General features: G+C 42.0%; 1 protein-coding gene across 5 annotated transcripts in view; it reads left to right on the forward strand.

Moving 5' to 3' along the window:
* Nucleotides 1-14,016: 14,016 nt before the first annotated feature.
* The window catches only part of ufd1l (ubiquitin recognition factor in ER associated degradation 1), a 40,499-nt gene continuing 31,769 nt past the window's right edge, over nt 14,017-22,746 (forward strand). The window contains exons 1-2 of one of the 5 annotated variants that reach the window (XM_041202878.1): nt 14,017-14,192; nt 19,474-19,603. In XM_041202878.1, the coding sequence (XP_041058812.1) occupies nt 14,190-14,192; nt 19,474-19,603 (133 nt within the window). In that variant the 5' untranslated portion in view covers nt 14,017-14,189. Of the gene's footprint in view, nt 14,193-14,375; nt 14,637-18,653; nt 18,794-19,473; nt 19,604-22,746 lie in introns of those variants that run through there. The other 4 variants (XM_041202876.1, XM_041202880.1, XM_041202879.1 and 1 more) reach the window with 4 other exon arrangements.

Below are 22,746 nucleotides of genomic sequence, written 5' to 3' on the forward strand. Positions count from 1 at the left end.
ATCGCTGCTTTGCTTCCCGCCCCACTCGCCGCCCCAGTCATCACTTTGCTCGCTGCCCCACTCCCATCCCTTGGCCTCTTCGCTCAGTGCCCTGCTCAGACAGCAAGAGTACAAGGCGGTGAATGAGAGGGAGGCAGTGAGGGGTTAGGATTAGAGCGGTCAGTGAGGCAGCAAGCAGATCAGTGACCAAATTGCAACTGCGCTCCCAGGATTTTTAACTGGTGTTTTGGGGTTCAATATTCTGTGAAAACTGCAATCCTTAACCATGGTGGAAACAAACACAATTTAATGATGCTACACTCGTTTAAATATCTTCACAATGCTCAGTGTTCTGGGCGGTCCTCTTCTTTATTGCAGGCAGCTACCTGTGGCCGGCAGTGAAGTCACAGGCATTGCGACTGCATGTCCAGTGAGTGTGCCCTCTGCAGCTGTAGTGCGAGCAAACCAAATGTATGTCTCTAGAGATAAAAAATGTCAGTACACAGCTTCTCCATCAAGTCCTCAGTTGTGCCTCCTTGTGGTGACACATAGAAACCAGGTCCCTCACGGCCCCAAGGTAAAGCTTCAGAGGAATCTGGAGAAGGTTTGGCCCCCAGACATGCAACATGCAGGCCCACTGGCATGTGAACACATCCTGACACTCGTGAACCAAGCTCCTAGTTATGGCCAAATATCTCCACTGCCATATGGATACCTCAGGTGAGTTGAAGGCTATGGGAGTAAACCCTAACAAAAACTATGGAGTGGAGCCCAAAGGTGGACTGATGTCCAAATATGTCATTTTTCCAGTAACTCCTGCATCCTCGATTGAATGGACGTTCTCCGGCATTCACATAGAGAGCAGATGCGAAATGCAACATACTTCGAGGCACCATCTACACTTCTGTACTCTCAGCATATGGGAAGCAAGAATAGAAAAATGCTGACTGGTTTGAGGCTAACATCATTGTGATGGAATCTATCATTGAAGCCAAGTGGTCCACTCTCATAGTTTAGAGAACCTTCAGCATTTCACGTCTTTTCTATTTTTACTTAGTTCTGTTGAAGAGTCATGCAGACTCGAAACATTAACTGTTTTCCGCAGATGCTGCCAAACCTGCTGAGTTTTTCCAGGTATTTTTATTTTTCTTTTGGATTTCCAGCATCCGCAGTTTTTTGCTTTTACCTTCAGCAAGTGATGGTTTCAGGCCCGAATCTGAATGAGACCAGTATTGTGTCGGGTGGTTATGGAGGAACAGCAGAAGCGATTATTGCCACAGGTCCAATCAAAGGTAGGTGAGTGGTGCTGTGTGTGGCAGGGTCAGCAAGGGTAATTTTCAAAGGAGAAAGGAAGGGTGGGGGAAGGATTGACCGGGTATTTCATCAAAAGGGTGGATTTGAGGAGTGAGTTTTCCCAGGAAGATGGGGAGAGGGATTTAGAGTGCAGTGGGCTGGATTTATCTGGTCCATAGGTTGAGCACTCCTGGCAGAAACCAAACTGAATGTTAAATACTGACTGTCTCAGTGCCAGTGGTGCACAGGGTGCCCTGTGTTAACACGTGGGGATGCCTGTGAAGGTATGGGGTAACCAGGCACAGTGACTGTATCAATATAGCGCAGACCCTCACCAATCACAATGTCCAAAGAATAACATAAAATTGTTTCTCCATTATATTCTTTTTCTAACTGGCAGGCAAGCTAGACAAAGTGCAGCTGCTATGGAAGGACAGGGCGGTAGACAGCAGTCAGGAAGGAAAATCTGTGTTCAATCTGTGCCGAAAGTCAGGATTTATTAACATAGTCGGCAGTTATTTACTCAACTAGATTGTTCAAAATTACAAACATAAAAACAAAAAAACTGCGGATGCTGGAAATCCAAAACAAAAACTGAATTACCTGGAAAAAGTTCTGTCGAAGGGTCATGAGGACTCGAAACGTCAACTCTTTTCTTCTCCGCCGATGCTGCCATACCTGCTGAGTTTTTCCAGGTAATTCTGTTTTTGTTTTGTTCAAAATTACAGTTTTGGTGAAGTGATATTTACAGGCTCTGTTTGGTTTCATGTTTGAAAGAACTCCACATACAGATCCCGAGGGCCAAGTGTTCAATCCCAGGTCACTGGCACAGGGTGTGAAGGAGCACTGAAGACCCAAAATGTTGGAGAGAGGAGATAAGTGAAACTTCAGCAGAGCTACTGTGGGCTCTGCCACCTCTAGTTGGAGTTTGCTTTGTTACTCATGCTCACTTGGTATCACTCCTGGCTGGGGAACCATGGTGGGGAATGAGGAGCTGTGCCTTTCACAGATCTCTGTCTCCAGTAAATGCTCAGTGCTATCACTATCCTGTTTCCCCACACACCTCATTCCTGCACTGACACATTGCTAACTTCTCGTACATGCAACATACTGCTTCACACACAGCTTTTGCTCAACAATTAAGTGGTCTGGTGGCCTTGCACAGATAACTCTGATTACAGTCAGTGGGGGAGTTCTCACAGTAGGGATGGGTGTATGGAACAAAGTTCATTCATGTACACACATTTTTGATGGTGGTAGAACAAGTTGAGAAGGATGTTTAAAAAGGGTATATGTGATCCTTGGCTTCATTAACAAAAGCATAGAGTACAAAATCAAGAACATTATGTTAAAGCTGGTAAGGTCCCAGATGGAAAATTGTGTCCAGTTTTGGCCATCACACTTTAGGAAGGATGTAGAGGCTTTCGGGAGGGTGCAGAGGAGATTTACCAGAATGGTACCAGGGATGACAGACTTCAGTTAATGTGGATAGATTGGAGAAGCAGGGATTGTTTTCCTTAGAGCAGAGAAGGTTAAAGGGAGATTTAATAGAGGCGTTCAAAATACAATAAATAAGGAGAAAATATTTCCAGTGGCAGCAGGGTCGGTAACCAAAAGAAGAAGATTGAACATGATTGATAACAAAACCTGGGGTGATGGGAATGTTTTTACACAGTGAATTGTGATCTAGAACGTGCTGCCTGAAAAGGCGGTGGAAGCAAATTCAATAATAACTTTCAAAAGAGAATTGGATAAAAACTTGAAGAAAAATTTATAGCACTATGGCGAAAGAGCAGGGAGAGTGAGATAAATTAAATCGTTCTTTCAAAGAGCCAGCACAAGCACAATGGGCCAAATGGCTTCCTTGTGTGCTGTATTGCTCTCTGATTCTATCATTGCTTGCTGCGGTTGTCGTTAGTCACCGATCCCATTCTAACTGATGTGTGCGCACAATATTTTTACTATTGGGTCATGGTTGGAAATTTAAAATTGGTTTTGTTACTGTTTATTCAAATACACAGCTTAGGAAATGATCCTTAAGGCTGGTGAAGGACTGAGGTAGAAATTGTTACCGACCCTGGTATAGCATCAGTTGATGCAAAATATACCAGTCAGTGGGTGATTTAAAAAAGATCAAATGTAATCAGCAGCACCTGCCCTTGCTGTTACAATGACTGCCAGCTGGTTCCCCCTCTAATGGATTTGGGGGATGCTTTTTCATGAGCACACTGAAAGCACACATGGCAGGCATTTGGCAGACAGCAAGGATCCAGGGGCAGTCATGAACTCAACTAGCAGTGAGTTTATTTTTGGTCATTTAGTGATGTTGGTTAAGGGAGGAATATTGACCAGAACATCAGGAGACTGTTCTCATCCTTTTCACATACTGCCATGGAATCTTCAACATCTTTGTGGGGACAGATTTAAGGTTTTGGGAAAGATAGGCAGGGAGGAGATGAGGAAGAACTTTTTTTATGCAGTGAGTGTTAATGACCTGGAACTTGCTGCATACGAAGGTGGTGGAAGCGGAGACAATCAAAGATTTCCAAATGAAATTAAATGGCACTTGAGGGAAATAAGTTGACTGGGCCACGGGGATCGAACAGGGAGAATGGGACTGATTGGATTGATTGACAGAAAGATGGAATGGACTCAATGGGTCGAATGGCCTCCTTTTGTGTCGTAAATGAGTCTATGACATTAATTACAAGAGATCCGAGCAAAAAGACTCTGAATGCACTAAAAGCCATTCAAAGTAAAGTCCAGCGGACTGCTAGGCAGTACACCAAAGATTACTGGTTACAACTTTGCCGGAATATTCAGTTGTCTTCCAACATGGAATGAGGTGCATGGCTGAAGGGATCAAAAAGGCAACAGATCCATCAGCAAAGAAAACAGCTCCATTGAAAACAAAGGCAGGGGAGGTCACCAACAATTGCAATAAACAGCTGGAGAGATGGGTGGAACACTATCTTGAGTTGTACTCTAGGGAGAGCACTGTCACTGAAGAAGCTCTGATGACTATAGAAAGCTTGCCTGTCATGGCGGAGCTGAATATTGAACCCACAGTGGAGAGCATAGTAAAGATATTGATTCACTTGCCATGGGCAAAGCTCCAGATGCTAATGCTATACCGCTTGAATTCATCAAGCATGGGAAACTGGCACTCCTGCAGCATCTGCATAAACTTCCCTGTTTCCACCTGATGGAGAGGGCAGTGCCCCAGGATATGCATGATGAAAAGACCGTGACCCTGTAAAAGAAGGCGACTGCAGTGATTGCAATAACTCTTGAGGCATCTCCCTGTTGAGCATCATGGGAAAAGTATTTGCCCATGTTGCCCTTGTCAGACGCAGATCCTGGCTGAAAGTATCTACCTTGAATCCCAGTGTGGTTTCAGAACTGGAAGATCTACAATTGGCATGATCTTCTCAGTCTGGCAGCTGCAAGAGAAATACTATGAACAAAGGAGACCACTTCATCAATCTCACCATGTGAGCTGAGATGGTCTATTTAGCTGCTGGAGAAAATTGACTGCCTGCTGAAGTTGCTCAAGGTGTTCTCTTTCCATGACAACATGATGGGTAAGGTCTGCTATGATGGGGAAATATCAGAATCCTTTTGAGATTTGCTGTGGGGTGAAACAGGGTTATGTTCTGACACTGAAACCATTTGGCATGTCCTTCTCTTTGCTGTTGTCATATGCCTTCAGATCAACTACAGAGGGTGTCTACTTACAAACCCGAACTGATAGAAAGTTGTTCAACCTGCTTGCCTAAGATCCTAGACAAAAGTGTGCCATGCCCTCATTAGAGAGTTGCTCTCGGCTGACAATGCCGCACTAGCATTCCATACTGAGGAACACCTTCAGAAGCAAACGGACAGACTCTCTCACACTTGTAAAAGCATTTGGTTTGATCTTTGACATCAGGAAGACCAAATAGCATGACTCAGGATGTTGCCATACCACCATCTATTAACATTGATAATATGACCTGCAGGCTGTTATAGCTTCAAAATAGGCACTACAATCACGAGCAATCTGTCACTTGATGCTGAAATCAGCACATACATCGCAAAAGCTGCAGGTCTTGTGTCCAAGCTGAATAAAAGAGCGTGGAGCAACAGCAACCTGATTGAGAACATCAAACTGCGAATCTACCAAGCCTACGCCCTCAACATACTTCGCTACAGTTGAGAGACTTGGACAACATATGCTAAGCAGGAGAAAAGTTTGAACAGTTTCCACTGTCGCTGTCTCAGACGTATCCTTGGCATCTCTTGATAGGACAAGGTCACTAACTCAGTGGTCCTAGAGCATGCTAATTCCACCAGCATACACCCATTGCTAAGCCAACGATGTCTGCGTTAGCTCGACCACATTCGCCGGATGTACGACTGCCGTATATCCAAAGATCTTCTGTATGGAATCTTATGTACTGGCAGCTAGGCAACGACCTCTTGGGCATCCATTCCTCCATGACAAGGACACCTGCAAACAAGATATGAAGATAGCAGACGTTGACACTGACATCTGGGAGACAGACCCTGATGGCTGTGACCTCTGGAGACTGATTGTTTATAAGTCATTGGAACAGGTGAGTAGAAACAAAAAGCTCAGGTGGCCAAGAAGAGGGCCCAGAGAAAACGAACCAGTGAATTATGCACCTTCTCAGCCCACTGTCTTCCTCTGCAGCAAACGCTGCAAAGATTGCCAGGTCGGGGGGGGGGGGGGGGTGGGGGGGGGGTGGGTACCGGTATGAGCCATACCAGGCAATGCTTCACACAGAGTTACCACCATGGCACAAGCCATTGTCTTACGAGATAGAAGGCTGCTATTGGGAAAGCAATGTTTGGAGGAGCTATAAATGGAAAGGGAGAATCATCACCAACATCAGCCATCTAAAAAAGGGGCATACGTTTGATCTGAAATTGTTAGGCTTAATGTTGAGTCTCGAAGGCTGTGAAGTAAATAGGTGAAAAATTTGGGTGTTGTTCCAGAGCTTATGTTAAACTTCATTGGAACAGTGTAGGATTGCGAAGGACAGAAATGTAAGAGTAACAGTGGAACTGAGAATTAAAATGACGGGTGGTTGGATGCTCTTGGTCATGCATGTGGACAGAGTGAACGTGTTCTGCAAAGCAATCACCCAACCTGTGTGTGGACAGAAGACACATTGTGAGCAGCGAATACATTGCACCAAATTGAAAGAAGTACAAGTAAATCACTGTTTCACCTGAAAGGAGTGTTTAGGGCTTTGGACAGCGAGAAGGAAAGAGGTAAAAGGGCAGCAGTTGTATCTTGCATGAGAAGGAGAAGGATTGTTAGAGATGACTGAGGAGTGGACTAAGGTGTCATGGAGGGAACAGTCCCTTTGGAAGTCTGAAAGGGGAGGGACAAAGATATAGTGGGACCATGCTGGAGGTGGCGGAAATATTGCAGGATGATCTACTGAATGCCTAGGCTGGTGAAGTGGAAGCTAAGAACGAGGGGAACCCTTTTATGATTGTGAGGACAGAAGGAGTAGAGCAGAAGTGGAGGAAATGGAATGGACACAATCAAAGTCCCCACCAACCACGGTGGGGTTTCCTTGTTTGAGAAAAAAGTAATACAGAAGCACTGGCAAGGAAAGTTGCATCATCAGAGCATAGGTAAAGGAGATGAAAAAACTGGAAGAATGGAACAGTGTCCTTACAAGATGCAGTGTGTGAGGAAGTGCCATCAAAGTAGCTGTGTGAGTCAGTGAACGTATTATACCAAACACTGATCAGCAGACTGTCTCCAGAAATGGAGACAGAAAAATTGAGAGAGAGAAGAGCCTGAAATGTGTGCTTTGGAGGCGAGGGAAGGGTGGAAATTGTGAGCAAAACTGATTACATTTTCCGGGTCAGGGCAAGAGCCAGAAATAGCATCAATGGTCATTAATGTACGAGACAAAGAAGTGAGTAGGACTGGGACAAAATGTTGTACATATCCTATGAAAAGGAGGCATAGCTAGGACCCATATGGGATTCCATAGCAACAGTTTTTATTTGGAGGAAGTGAGTGGGGTTAAAGGGAAAATGTGAAACCAAGTTCAGCCAGGCAGAAGAGGGTGATAGTGGATGGGGACTGTTTGGGCCCTCCTTTAAGGGAAGAAGCGGAGAGTTCTCATGCCGTCCTGGTGGGAGATGGAGATGTGGAGAACTTGGACATCCATGGTGAAAAAAAGACTGTTATGGAAACTGCTGAAGTGGCAGAGGGCATCAGAAGAGTCTCAGATTTTGGTGAGGAGAACTGGACAAAGGGAGAAAAAAAGTCGAGATAGGAATAAGTCAGCATTGTAGGGAAAGAACAGGGTGAAACGATGGGTCTATCCGGCAGTCCTGTTTGTGGAGCTAGGAGATAGAAGCTTGCTGTTCGGGGCTGGGGGATTATGAGGAAGGAGGCTGTTAAGGTTTTGCAGATTGTTCAAATGAGTCAACATGGTAATCCATTTCACAGTGAAGTAGCAATAACTGCTGCTACCTGTGTCAAGCTCAAGTCATACGCTTTATAACAACACGTTTACAGAATCCGACCTATTCACATTTCTTGTTTGGAAGTACGAATCTTTTTAAATCTCCACTAGTATTCTGACAGATGTGCAACTTAGCATTGAAGCAAAGTGTCCAGGCACCCTCATAAGCCATACCAAACCAAGGAGATGTCAAATGGCATAGAAAGCAAAGGGCACCATTCCTTTATAACTCAAAATTCAATTCAAGAATGACTCCCAATGGGAGCCTGAAAAAGTAGGTTATTTGCCCAATATCTTACTGGCAAGTGATAGGTGGCTTGAATGGCCAAGGAATTGAAAAGAAGTGTTGAAGAAAGAAAATGGCCTTTGAATGATGTCAAAGGATCTCTTTCCAGGAACGTCTAGAAAGTAATCAAGGAATGAATGAAAGAGAAATGGAATCAGAATCAGAATAAAATGAATAAATGAACAAACCTTGAATTCAAAAGTGAAAACCAAAGAACTCTTTTATAAAAAAAAATCCAAGCAACCAATCAAAGTCTAGCTGTCAAAGAAGAAGAATCTGATATTAAAAATAATCATACCTTCAGCAACATTTCCAAATATAGAACAGTACTTTCTGCCAGGATAATTAGCTTTTTGAAATAGCATACAGTCAAAAACTAATGGAATTTATGAGTGTAATTAGAATTTGTAGTTTTATACAATACTCCTGCTGAAGGTTGGGGTACCATTTTATCTTGCAGAAGTTAAAAGCAGATAAATAATGTACATTCTCAACAGTGTCAAATTCCCTCTACTTAATGTTCAGTGATCAATTTAGAAAAGAGTTGGCACATTATTCAGAGATACTTTTGCGTGAAAGTTGCTTTCCCTGGATGCCTTCTATACCTTGCAGATGCCAAAATGCCGGGAAGACTTCCTTATCAAGCCGCCCACCAGAAGTTCTAAGCCTTGCTATATTTTATTCCAGTCAATAGCTGTGTCACGTAATGTAGTGCTGATACAACAACTTGCATTTATATTTACAAACAAGTAAAGTCCATCTCAAGTTTGTGATCAGTTCACTGCAGGTAGTGGTCTGAATTTCACAACTGGTATCAGTGAATGTGGTTAGTATCTCTGAAAATAGCTCTGTTTCTGTTTTCTACCTTGTGACTAGCTACTAGAGAAGGCAAGATGGCTTCCCATGGGGGATGAGCCCACTAATTTCAGAGAAGATGACTATTTGGATTGGATAACATAAATGATCAGTGCCCATGGAATCATACTTCAGCATGAACCAACACCTTAAGGAAAAGAGAGAAAAGTGAATGAAAATTATATTAAATAATCACAAAAATCACAGAATTTTAACAGCACAGAAAGAGGCCATTCGGCCCATTGTGTCTGCACCAGTTCTCCAAATGAGCATTGTGACTATTGCCCTGCCTTTTCCCTGTACCCCTGCACTTTGTTTCTATTCAAATAATCATCTAATAATCATCGAATGCCACAATTGAACCTGCCTCCACCACACTTCCAGACAGTGCATTCCAGGCCCGAACCAGGCGTGAAAATGTTTTTTCTCACGTCACATTTGCTTCTTTTGCAAATTGCTTTAAATCTGTGCCCTCTTGTTCTTGATCCTGTTACGAGTGGGAACAGCTTCTCCCTATCTACTCTGTCCAGCCCCCTCATGATTTTGAACATTTCTATTAAATCTCCTCTTAGCCTTCTTTTCTCCAAGGAGAACAGTCCCAACCTCTCCAATCTATTCTTATAACTGACGTTTCTCATCCTTGGAACCATTCTTATAAACCTCTTCTACAATCTCTCCAATGTGTTCACATCCTTCCTATAATGTGGCATCCAGAACTGTATACAATATTCAGCTGAGGTCTAACAAGTATCTTATATAAATTCAGCGTAACCTCCCTGCTCCTGTACTATATGCCCCTATTAATAAAGCCCAGGATACTATATGCTTTGTTAACTGCTCTCTCCACCTGTTCTGCCACCTTCAATGATCAATGCACATATACACCCAAGTTTTTATGCTCCTGCACCCCTTCAAAATTTCACCCCTTATTTTATATTGTCTGTCCATGTTCTTCCTACCAAAATGCATCACCTCTCATTTTTCCACATTGAACTTCATCTGCTATCTATCTGCCCACTCCACCAACTTGTCTACTTCCTCTTGTTCCACACCATCCTCCTCACAGTTCACAACACTCCCAAACTTCGTATCATCTGCAAACTTTGATATTGTCCCCTGCACACCAAGATCTAGATCATTAATATATATCAGGAAAAGCAAGGGTCCCAATACTGACTCCTACGGAACTCCACTACAAACCTTCCTCCAGCCCGAAAAATATCCATTGACTATTACTCCTTGCTTCCTATTTTTCAGCCCATTTTGTATCCATGTTGCTACTGTCCCTTGTATTCCATGAGCAATAACTTTTCTCACAAGTCTGTTGTGTGGAACCATGTAAAATGCCTTTTGACAGTCCATGTACACCACATCAGTAGCATTACCCTCATTGACCTTTCCTATAACCTGTTCAAAAAACTCCAGCATATCAGTTAAACACAATTTCCCCTTTAGAAATCCATGCTGGCTTTTCCTTATCAACCCATATTTTTCCATTTGACTACTAAGTCTATCCCAAATAATTGTTTCTAGATTCTTGCCTAGCACTGAAGTTAAACTGACAGGTCTGTAATTGATGGGCTTATCCTTACAACCTTTTTTGAACAAGGGCATAATGTTTGCAATTCTCCAGTCCTCTGGCACCACCCCTGAGTCTAAGGAAGACTGAAAGATTATGGCCAGTGCCCCTGCAAATTCTACTCTCACTTCCTTCAATTTTCTTGGATGCATCTCATCCGGTCCCGGTGCCTTGTCAACTTTAAGTACCGACAGTTTACCCAAATTTCCTCCTTATCAATTTTGAACCCTTCTAGTGGCATTTGTCACCATGGAAACATATACCTCCTTGGTAAAGACAGATGCAAAGTATTCCTTTAATACCTCAGCCTTCATCCATGTATAAATTTCCTTTTAGGTTCCTAATCGTCCCTACTCCCCCTTTTACCGCCCTTTTACTATTTATAAGTCCATAGGAGACTTTCGGACTCCCCTTTATAGTGGCTGCCAGTCTTTTCTCATAATCCCTCTTTGCTTCTCTAATATGCTTTTTCACCTCTGCTCAGAACCTTCTGTATTCCTCTTGGTTTTCATTTGTATTTTCTACCTGACACCTGTTGTAAGCGCACTTTTTCTTCTTTATCTTAATTTCAATCTCCTTTTTTTCATCCAGGGAGCTCTGGATTTGTTTGTCCTACTTTTCCCTTTCAGTGGAATATACCTTGACTGTGCCCAAACCAATTATTTTTTGAAGGTAGCCCATTGTTCAGCTACTGTTTTTCCTACCAATCTTTCATTACAGTCTATCTGGCCCAGCTCTGTTCTTGCCCCATCGAAGCTGGCTCTTGTCCAGTTAATTATTCCATGATTTTTTTTTTCCAATTGCAATATGCAATTCTATTGCTCCAGATAGCATTCCCCCCTATAACCCAATCGTACACATAATGAAACTAATATGTGCCAGTGGTACCAGTTGTTTATCATGCACCTCTTTAAACTAGGAGATGCAATGTGGGTTAATTCATACTCCAGCATCAGTGTTTGTTTACTTGGACTTGTATATGTTACCTTATATTACTGTTCGTGTATATACCATTTCTGCATAAAGAATGAAGTTGTAAAATATTCCTGTTTTGAACTCTGCTGAGAACATTTAGTCTAGGGCAGGAGAATTGATAATGCCAACTGGATCCTGGATACCCAATACCCTAGTACACGAAGGTGCACAAGATTCCCAGGCAGGTTTCTTCCAATTGATTGTCCAACTGCCTTGAACAACAGAATACAGTGCTAACCAGCTGGACACTTTCCTTGACCATTTAGCACCAGATGGAATTTTGTTTTGACTTCTCCAAATGTGACCCCTTTGATTTACTTTTTATTTTGTGTTAAAAATAATCTTGAATGAATCAACCCCTCCTGAAATATTTTAGTAGTGTAATCCCTTTAAAGGGAGACATTTATTTGTATTCCAATGGGGTGAGTCTCACCTAATAATTCAACTATTCAAAATAGGTCTGCTGTCCATAACAGGGAACAGTCTTTCAACTGGAACATTCAGTAATTGAAGCAGTTTTTCATTAGCTTTATCACAGAGCCTAAAGGTCCTTCGTCCTTGAACAGAAAAATAACGTGTATTTTATAGTATCATTTGTGACCTCACAATGTCCCAAAGTCCTTTAAACAAATGAGGAACTTGTTTGAAATTTAGCCACTTTTGTAATTGAGGGAAATGTAGCAGTCAGTTGACGCAGTGTGGTTCCATAATCAGCAATGAAAATGACCAGCAGGTGAATTTCCCACTCTCCTTCAAATATTACCATATTACCATAGGATCCCTTCCATCCACCTGAGGTGGCAAACAGAGCCTTGATTAATGTCTCATCTGAAGGACAGTACCTCCAACAATACCACACACTTTGGTGCAGTACTGAGAGAATCAGCCTAGATCGTACGTTCAATCCTCATGAGTTTTTTTATTCATTCATAGGATGTGGGTGTTACTGGCTAGGCCAGCATTTATTGCCCTTCCCTAATGAGTAGGATTTGAAGACATAAATTTTTGACTTAAATGGGTGTACATGGTTGAAAATCAGTAATATTTGTCATTCCAGTCCTTGTATTGCACATTTTTTGCCCAGCCATCAGCTTAGCCTTGCACATTTGTGCTGTATCAAAGTACAGCTGTAGCAATCCACATGCAGTAACCTAGCATGATGACATCTCAAAGGTATTTAATATATGACCAAGACATCTCGAGCCTTTTTAAGGGGTGATGTTATGGAGGTATTTAAGAGTATGTAGGTTTATGATAAAGTGAATAGTGATAAATTGTTTCCATTTCTCAGTGAGATGGTAACACGAGAAACAAAGGGGCATTGGGCAGTTAGAAAAAATCTTTTCACAGCAATTGGTACAATATGGAATTCTGTGCCACAGCTTCTTGCTGAAACTGGGTCCATACTTTCTTTTAAAAGACAGTTTATAGTTGTTTGACAAAGAGAATTATTAACGAGTTCAGGTGTGAGCTGGAGATTAAACCAGTACAGATTTATTTCTACAGTATCACATTCTATGATTTTAAGTTGTAAAGAGGGTAGCTGGGGCATCACTTAGTAAATAGTTGCCAAGTAATTTTGTGTGTAAAATGTCAATTGGGCTTCACAAAATCGTGCAACTCTTCATTATTTGTGTGGCAGAAAGTCATGTCTCTCCTCTCATGCCATCAGTGTGTTGCTAAGCTATACTGATCAGTGTGCATCAAAACAAAGAATATTGACAAATTTAGATTATACTGATAAGGGGTGCCAACTGTAACTATATGTATTCCTGGAGGTTTAATCACATGACTTGCCCCAAGGCTCCAGCCATTAGTCCGTGAACACATCCATCCTTGTGGTGCACTACCTTCCTACGCCAAATGAAAAGCAAAAAGACTCATTAGCAATTGGATGAAAAACAGTCTCCCCACACTTCACCCCCACCCCCCGCCCCCGCTCCGCTCCTTTTCAATATTTTTAATATCTGGTAAAGAGAAATGTACAAAGGAAATGACAAAAACATTTTTAATATCCCAGTGACTTTCTCCAGGGTTGCACACAGCAGCGTCCTGCAGATTGATCTTCAATTCCTGGAGGGTTGGTAAACCCACACTGATATGAAAATATATTGATATGACCTATTTTTGTTTAGTTTTATTTTATGATACTTGATTTTGTATTTTCTCAAAATTAATACATTTTAAGCCACATTAGCTTGAAACATTGCACTCCTCGCCTTTAACTAATCGATTGGGGATTATATAATTGCAATTAAGTAATTCTAAAAGCCATGAACCGCTATCATAACTCCAGACCTAATTTTGTACATCCCGGTTGCAAAGGCCCATCCTCTCCGTCACAGGCTCCGCTCATCGTGTCAGTAAATGCGGTGTGATTGGATAGAACTGGCCTGAACCACCCAATTAAAACTCGCTAGTCTTGTTAATCGAGCGTTGATTGGTCGGTTGACTGAACCCCTGACCCGCAATACGGCTCGGTTAATGCGGCAAGTGATTGGTCGCACCGAAGCAGCCAATAATGCTTGAGTGTTACAGACATTGACCAATAGAAGCCCGTCCCTTTCTTGCAGGGCCGTGGAAGTGGTTGCACCGGAGAGTGGCGACGCGGAGTCAGTCAGTTTACTGTGTGTGTTTCTATGTGCTGACGGCCGAATTATTGGACAAAGAGTGAAACCGATTAACGACTCACTCTACCATTGCAACCAGGATATATTTAAATATGGTAAAGTATCCGGAGTGATATGGGAGGTGCTGCCATTGTGTGGGGGAGGGGAGAAGTGAGACTGCATAGTCATTGTATGTCCATGGGCATCATATCTGGCCTCAGTAAGTCCCTACAGAACCTCTATATAGAAATTGGGAGTGTAATACGGGCGATGGGGAGCTGACAAAGGCTCTGTGCTAAAACATCATTAGCAACTGCCAACAGTAACGGAGAATAGGGTTTGTGCTGTCATAATGCCAGGGGAAGGTTCAACTGATATTGCAATAACCCGAAACAAAAACAGAATTACCTGGAAAAACTCAGCAGATCTGGCAGCATCGGCGGAGAAGAAAAGAGTTGACGTTTCGAGTCCTCATGACCCTTCGACAGAACTCTTCGACAATAACCCGAACCTTGAAAGTTTGCCACTGCCTTTAATGGATGAATTATGGCGCGACTGAGGTGACTTTGTGTTGCATACCATATCTCTTGGTGGCCTGTTCCCAAGAATTTGCCACTCCCAGGTGAACATACGAATTTGGAGCAGGAGTAGGCCATTTAGCCCCTCAAGCATGCTCCGCCATTCAATAAGATCATGGCTGATCTGATTGTGGCCTCAACTCCACATTCCACTTACCCCTGAGAACCTTTGACTGCCTTTATTGGTCCAGAATCTATGTATTTCTGCCTTAAAATATTCATTGACCCTGCCTCCACTGCTGTCTGGGGAAGACAGTTCCCAAGATTCATAACCCTCTGAAAGAAATTTCTCCTCATCTCTGTCTTAAATGGGGGACCCCTTATTTTTAAACCGTGTCCCTAGTTCTATTCTCTCCCGTGAGGGGAAACATCCTTTCAGCACCCACCCTGTCAAGTTCCTTCAGAATCTTATATATTTCAAAAAGATCATCTCTCAATCTTCTAATTATCAGGAATACAGGCCCAGCCTATCCAACCTTTCCTCGTAAGATAATACCCCTATCCCAGGTATCAGTGGAGTGAGCTTTCTCTGAACTGCTTCTAATGCATTTATATCCTTTCTTAAATAAGAAGACCAAAAATGTACACAGCACTCTAGATGTGGTCTCACCAATACCCTGTACAACTGTAACATCCCTACTTTTATATTCCATCCCCCTTGCAGTAAATGACAGTGTTTCATTTGTCTTCCTAATCTCTTGTTGTACCTGCATACTAACTTTTCCTGATTCATGAACCAGGACACCCAGATTCCTCTGTACCACCGAGTTCTGCAACCTCTCTCCATTTAAATAATATTTATTCTTCTTGCCAAAATGGACAAGTTCACATTTTCCCACATTATACTCCATGTTAATATGTTACCCCCTACATCATGAGCTCTTAATTTACATTGTAACCTTTGATGTTGCACCTTGTCAAATGCCTTCTGGAAATCTGCAGGTTCCCCTTTATGTTGCTTGTTACTTCCTCAAAGAGCTTCAATAAATTAGTCAAACATGATTTCCCTCGCATGAACCCATATTGACTCTGCTTGATGGCATTGAGATTTTCCAAGTACCCAACCTTAACCTCCTTATTAATGGATTCTAGCAATTTCCTTACGACAGATGTTAAGCCAATTGGCCTGTAGTTTCCTGCTTTCTGTCTCCATCCTTTTCTTGAACAGAGGAATCACATTTGCTATTTTCCAATCTGATGACCTTTCCAGAATCTAGGGAATTTTGGAAAATTAAAACCAATGCATCTATCTCAGCAGCTACTTCTTTTAAGACTTCATAGTCCATCAGAACCTGGAGACTTGTCAGCTTTTATTTCTAATAATTTTCTCAGTACCCTTTCCCTGGTGATGGCAATTGTTTTAAGTTCCTCTCTCCTTTTCACCTTTTGATTCACAATTATTTCTGTTATGTTACTTGTATCCTCTACAGTGAAGATGGATGCAAAATATCGTTGCCAAAATGTCGTTGACAGGGCCCTCAACCGTGTCCGGCCCATCTCCCGCGCATCCGCCCTCACGCCTTCTCCTCCCTCCCAGAAACATGAGAGGGTCCCCCTTGTCCTCACTTATCACCCCACCAGCCTCCGCATTCAAAGGATCATCCTCCGCCATTTCCGCCAACTCCAGCATGATGCCACCACCAAACACATCTTCCCTTCACCCCCCCTATCGGCATCCACTCCTCCATCACCCCCTACTCCTCAACCCCCTCCTATGGCACCACCCCATGCCCACGCAAAAGATGCAACACCTGCCCCTTCACTTCCTCTCTCCTCACCGTCCAAGGACCCAAACACTCCTTTCAAGTGAAGCAGCATTTCACTTGCATTTCCCCCAACTTAGTCTACTGCATTCGTTGCTCCCAATGTGGTCTCCTCTACATTGGAGAGACCAAATGTAAACTGGGCGACCGCTTTGCAGGACACCTGCGGTCTGTCTGCAAGAATGACCCAAACCTCCCTGTCGCTTGCCATTTTAACACTCCACCCTGCTCTCTTGCCCACATGTCTGTCCTTGGCTTGCTGCATTGTTCCAGTGAAGCCCAACGCAAACTGGAGGAACAACACCTCATCTTCCGACTAGGCACTTTACAGCCTTCCGGACTGAATATTGAATTCAACAACTTTAGGTCGTGAGCTCCCTCCCCCATCCCCACCCCCTTTCTGTTTCCCCCTTCCTTTTTTTTCCAATAAATTATATAGATTTTCCTTTTCCCACCTATTTCCATTATTTAAAAAAAATTTTTTAAATCTTTTATGCTCTCCCCACCCCCACTAGAGCTATAACGAGTGCCCTACCATCCATTCTTAATTAGCACATTCGTTTAGATAATATCACCACCTTTAACTTTAACACCTATGTGTTCTTTTGTTCTATTGTTGTTGACATCTTTTGATGATCTGCTTCTATCACTGCTTGTTTGTCCCTACAACCACACCCCCACTCCACTTCTCTCTCTCTCTCTCTCTCTCTCTCTCCGCCCCTCACACACACACCTTAAACCAGCTTATATTTCAACTCTTTCTTGGACTTGAACTCAAGTTCTGTCGAAGGGTCATGAGGACTCGAAACGTCAACTCTTTACTTCTCCGCTGATGCTGCCAGACCTGCTGAGTTTTTCCAGGTAATTCTGTTTTTGTTTTGCAAAATATCTGTTCAATTCACCTGTCATTTCCTTATTTTACATTATTAATTCCCCATTCTTGTTCCCTAGAGGACCAAGACTCACTTTACTTACTCTTTTCCTTTCTAAATACCTGTAGAAACTCTTACTCTCTATTTTTCTTTTTCTAGCTAGCTTTGTCTCACAGGGTACTCAAATATGTCCCTCCTTATTATTTATTAATTTTTGCTATTTTTTATATTCTGTCCAACCTTCTGACCTGCTACTCATCTTTGCCAGAAATATATGTCTTTTCTTTCAATTTGTTACTATCTTTAACAATTTTAGTTAGCCACGGATGGTGCATCCTCCCCTTGGAGTCTTTCTTTCTCACTGGAATGTATCTTTTCTGAGTATTCTGAAATATTTCCATAAATGTCTGCCACTGCATCTCTACTGACCTGTCCCTTATTCTAATTTCCCAGTTCACTTTAGCCAGCTCTGTTTTCATGCCCTCATAATTGCCCTTATTTAAGTTAAAAACACTAGTCTTAGATTCGCTCCTATCTCCTTCAAACTGAATGTGAAATTCAATCATATTATGATCACTGCTACAAAGGGGTGCCTTCACTATGAGGAAGTGTGAGCGCATCATTATGAGCCCTGCTTCACTAACCACCTTCTGGGATGGGCAAGGTTGAGAAGTTGACTTCGGGAAATTGGGTTTCAAATAGTAAATTCATTGCTGAACAGTGTTTTCTAAGTGGCATTGTAAGATGACTTATGATGCTGGACCATAGTTGGGATCACCCCTCATCAAGAGAAGTGTTTAACTGTACAGTAACACTGGGTTGCTGAACTTTAGGTTTACAATTAGGGGTCTGAGGACTGCTAAGTCATTATATTTTTTGTGAACCTGTCAACAAGTTTTTTTCTGCTATACTTTTTTTGTTGTTGGTTTAAACTGAAGGCAGTTTTTCCATTGGACGGCCAATGCCATCTTTTGAAAATTAAGACAGTCTTTTATTAGAGAAATGTATAATTTCTAGAATAATAAATATTTTATGGAATTTACAACATGGAAACATATGGCTCAACAATGCATGCCAGTGTTCAGCATCCATATAGGCTAATAGCTGTCATTTCATTTATCCACTGTAATTCCATATATGAATGTTGACTTGTTTCTGCATCAACTTTTACAAATGTTAGTTTAGAGGATGGGTTGTTGAAAAAGCCAGAGCTGAATTTGAATTTTCATCCGAGATGGAACTAACTTTTTTTTGTGTTTATATGTACAAAGTAGCTCCGCTAACTATGACTTGAATACCAGTCAATGAAAATTCTTAATATGCTGGAATTTTTTAAGGAAAATTTTTAGGAAAATGCCCATTGTCTGAGGGCCCAAGAACAGACCTTAATGCTATTAGAAAAAGGCCTGAAGAGCTCTCCCAAGTTGAGAACCATGCAAAAGGGTGTGCTGGACTGCTGAAGAAATTCCATCTGTGTGCCCTTGTATACTTCAAGATGCTCAAAGTAAATGTACTTGGTGTTCTCACTTTCAATAAGATTTGAAGGAGCAACAAGATTGCAATATTTATTTTCAAATCAATCTCTGATTTAAAAAATTGAATAGATTTTTTATTGAATATTAGATCACCTAAATACTCAAATATATTCTTAACTTAAACATTTTTATGTGCAGTGCATAGCATTATCTTCAGCGTAGAATATTACATATATGAAGTTCACCTGCTTTCTCCACTAAGATCCTTTTAAAACCTACCTCTGACCCAGCTTTTGGTCACCTGTCTTAATATCTCCTTATGTGGCCTGGTGACAAATATTCTTTCATAATGCTCCTGTGAAGCACTTTGGGGCACTTTACTACATTAAATGTACTATATAAATTAAAGTTGTTGTTACTTCCAGTGAATTAATTTTATTTCTGTCGATTAGGCAGCCTAGTGTCTAGAATCTCTCTGTGATACATTAGGACCCCGAAAAGAGGGACCTGAAGTGTTCAAACAAGAAAGAAAGAAAGACCAGAATAAATGAAACTTTCCAGCATATTCTCTGACTTCCCTTTGGTAAACCCCACAGGAGATTTAGTAACATTTTTTCTGCCTTTTTTCTTGGTATGATGCATTATGATGTTTTTCTTGTGATAACCATTGCCTGATTCTGTCGTGTTTTTTTTTTCCTTCTTGATATAGTTCGCCTTCAATATGTTCGACCAGGCGATTCCGCATGCGTTTCGGAATCGGTTCTCAACACAGTACCGATGCTACTCAGTCTCTATGTTTGCAGGCAGCGATCGATCAGATGTAGAGAAAGGAGGGAAAAGTAAGTGGATGAGGAAATGGGATTGTCGGTAGGATTGAACATATTTGCTAGCGAGCTGTTGTGAAAGGAATTTTTTCCTGAATGAGGCAGGCTGAACAATGAGTTATGTAGGTGAAAGAGATTTGATACTCTGTATTCTGTTGGTGAATAATCACTTTTTGCCAGAAATATTAGTTATTGCCATGAAATATATGTACTTTTTAAAATCTCTATTTGCAAAAGTCAGGAGAATCAGTAGTTGAGAAGATTTGTACCAGAATAAAAAGGGGAGTTCTGTGGAGAAGACTGTTTTGTGAGATGAGTGCAGCTTGACTCAGTGGTAGCATTCTCATCTCTAACTCCCAAGGTTCCAGGTTCAAGCCCTGCTCCAGGACCTGATTAAAAGATTTGGGCTGATATCACAGTGTAGTACTGAAGGACTGCTGCACCATTAGATATGCCTTTGAGATGAGACATTAAATCAGCTGCGTTGGCCTTTTTCAGTAATTATAAAGAATCCCATGACACTGGTCAAAGAATAACAAGGGAATTCCTCATGTATCTCACCAACCAATACCCAAGGTAAAGTACTGTGTACTGTTCTACCCTGCCTATTAGCAAAAGGATTAGTGGCACTGGAAAAAGTGCAGAAAAGATTTACCAGGATGAAACCAGAAGTGAGACAGTATAACTGTCAAGAAAGACTGAACAGTTGGAACTCTAAAAGAGAAGCTATGGGTGACCTAATAGTGGCCTATAGAATTATGAACTCTGATAGGATAGATATAGAGATTATGTTTTTGGGGAGCTCAAAACTAGGAGTCATAAGATAATCACCAATAAATCCAGAAAGGAATTCAGGAGAAACTTCTTTACCCACAGAGTAGTTAGCATATGGAATTTTTCACCATGTGGAGCAGTTGAGGCAAATAAGGGGAAACTAGATAAGCAAATGAACGATCCGCTAAATGGTTTAGAGGAAGCTTGTGTGGAGCATAAATGCCAGCACTGATTGTTCGGGCAAAAATTCAGTGCTTTAAATTCTGTGCAAAAAAAAAATAAATAATTAGAGATAAGTTGGCAAATTGCTGGAGAGACCTATGCCATTATTGACATCAGGGTTTTCCCATTTGATCTCCTTGCTTGCCATTGTACTGTTGTGCCCTGAATCAAACTGAGAATGACTTTTTATTCTTTCACGGGATGTGGATGTCACTGGCTACACCAGCATTTATTGCCCATCCCTATTTTCCCTTGAGAGGGTGGTGGCGAGCTGCCTTCTTGTTCCATTGTAGGAACACCCACAGTGCTGTTAGGAAGGGAGCTCCAGGATTTTGACCCAGCAACAATGAAGGAACAGCAATATAGTTCCAAATCAGTATGGTTTGTGGCTAAGAGGGAACTTGCAGGTGGCGGTGTCCCATGCATCTGCTGCCTTGTCCTTCTTGGTGGTAGAGATTGCAGGTTTGAAAGGTGTTGTTAATGGAGCCTTGGAGAAATGCTGCAGTGCATCTTGTAGATTGTACACACTGCTGCTTGGTGGTGGAGGGAGTAAATGTTGCAAATAGAATACTGTTCCGCTTCTCATCAGGTATTGGCATTAGGTGCTCCCAAATCATGTTCAGCAAAGGTCAGATGCAGAGTAAAGTTTCATCTGCACTGATTCTTAATCAGTGGGTTTGCTACATTTGCCACCCTATTATGCTTATGGCTTGAGTGATGTTGGTAATTTAGTGCCAAATTGTGGGTCACCAAGAACTGAGTTCGAAGCTACCAAACTCATTTTACTTTGGGTCTTTGTATCCGAACAGCCTGAACTGGATTGGAAGATGTGCCAGAGCTGAAGAGATACCTGCTAACCCACTGTACCATTGGGTTTGTGCTAAGGAAAATTGATATTGAAAATTATATGATCTTTCCGAAACTTTCATACATCAAAGATGTTTTCTGCACTTTGTATTATGCCCTGCATTAAAAGGCAAATAGGTGATTTACTGCTGTTTATTGGTTACTTGCAATAATGTCCTTTTTTCCCATTTGGAAAGTTCTATCCCCATCACAGATGTTTTTGCAGCAGACTGACCTTGATCAATTAATCATTAATAGGATGTTACTTTACAACTTGCCATTCTTTTATCACAGTTAATGGCTGATTAGTTTTTCTGACTCATTATTAGGCTGAATCTTGCAGAGCTTTTTTACGACTATATTTTTTTGATGCTGTCTTAGAGGCAACTTAATTCAGAACTTGGGGGTGGGAGTCATTTTAAAACGCAAAGTTAACTCTCAGCTTTTCTCTACTGCAGACCACCTTCCTAAATCCCTCTCTCTTGTCTCCTCCACCATCATCTCCAACAATAAGTGTGAGGAGCTCATGGACTTCCTTGTCAATAAGATCAAGAGCACCTGACCAGCTGCCTCTGCTGTATCCCTCCCTTCCACTGGCTCACTGAACCAAGCATTCCCTAATGTTTTCCTCCCTGTTCTAGCACTGAACTTGCATCTTATTATTTCTCTTCAGTCTCCGCTCATTCCCCTTCTGACCTTACCTTGTCCCAGAGACCCACGTTCTGCTCTCTCAGTCCTATTCCCATTAAATTGTTGACCACCCAACTTCCCTTCCTGGTCCTCACGTCAGCCGATATTATTAATGGGCTCTCTCCCTTCAGATTTTCCAATCTCATTTAAATCTGTTGTTATCACCCCTCTCCTCAAAAAAAAGACTAGCCATTGCCCCACAGTCCTTGCAAACTATCACCCCATCTCTAACCTCCCTTTCCTATCTAGAGTCCTTGGACTTGTTGCTTCACAAATCCATACCCATCTTTCCCAGAACTCCAAGTTTGAGTCCCTCCAATCACGTTTCTGCCGCTCCCACAGTACTGAAATAGCTTACCAAAGTTGCAAATGACATCCTGTGTGACTGCGACAAAGGCAAACTATTCCTCCTCATCTGTCTTAACTTATCCGCAGCCTTTGAAATGGCTGAGCAGAGCATCCTCTTCCAATGTCTCTTCACTGCTGTCCAGCTAGGTGGGACTTCTCTCACATGGTTCCATTCTTATCTATTTTATCATCACTTGCAATGGCTTCACTTCCTGCTCTGAACTGTTACCTCCGGTGTCCCCTAAGCATCTATCCTTGGGCCCCTCTTATTTTTCATC

Source organism: Carcharodon carcharias, chromosome 13, assembly GCF_017639515.1.
Source record: "Carcharodon carcharias isolate sCarCar2 chromosome 13, sCarCar2.pri, whole genome shotgun sequence".
NCBI lineage: Eukaryota > Metazoa > Chordata > Chondrichthyes > Lamniformes > Lamnidae > Carcharodon > Carcharodon carcharias.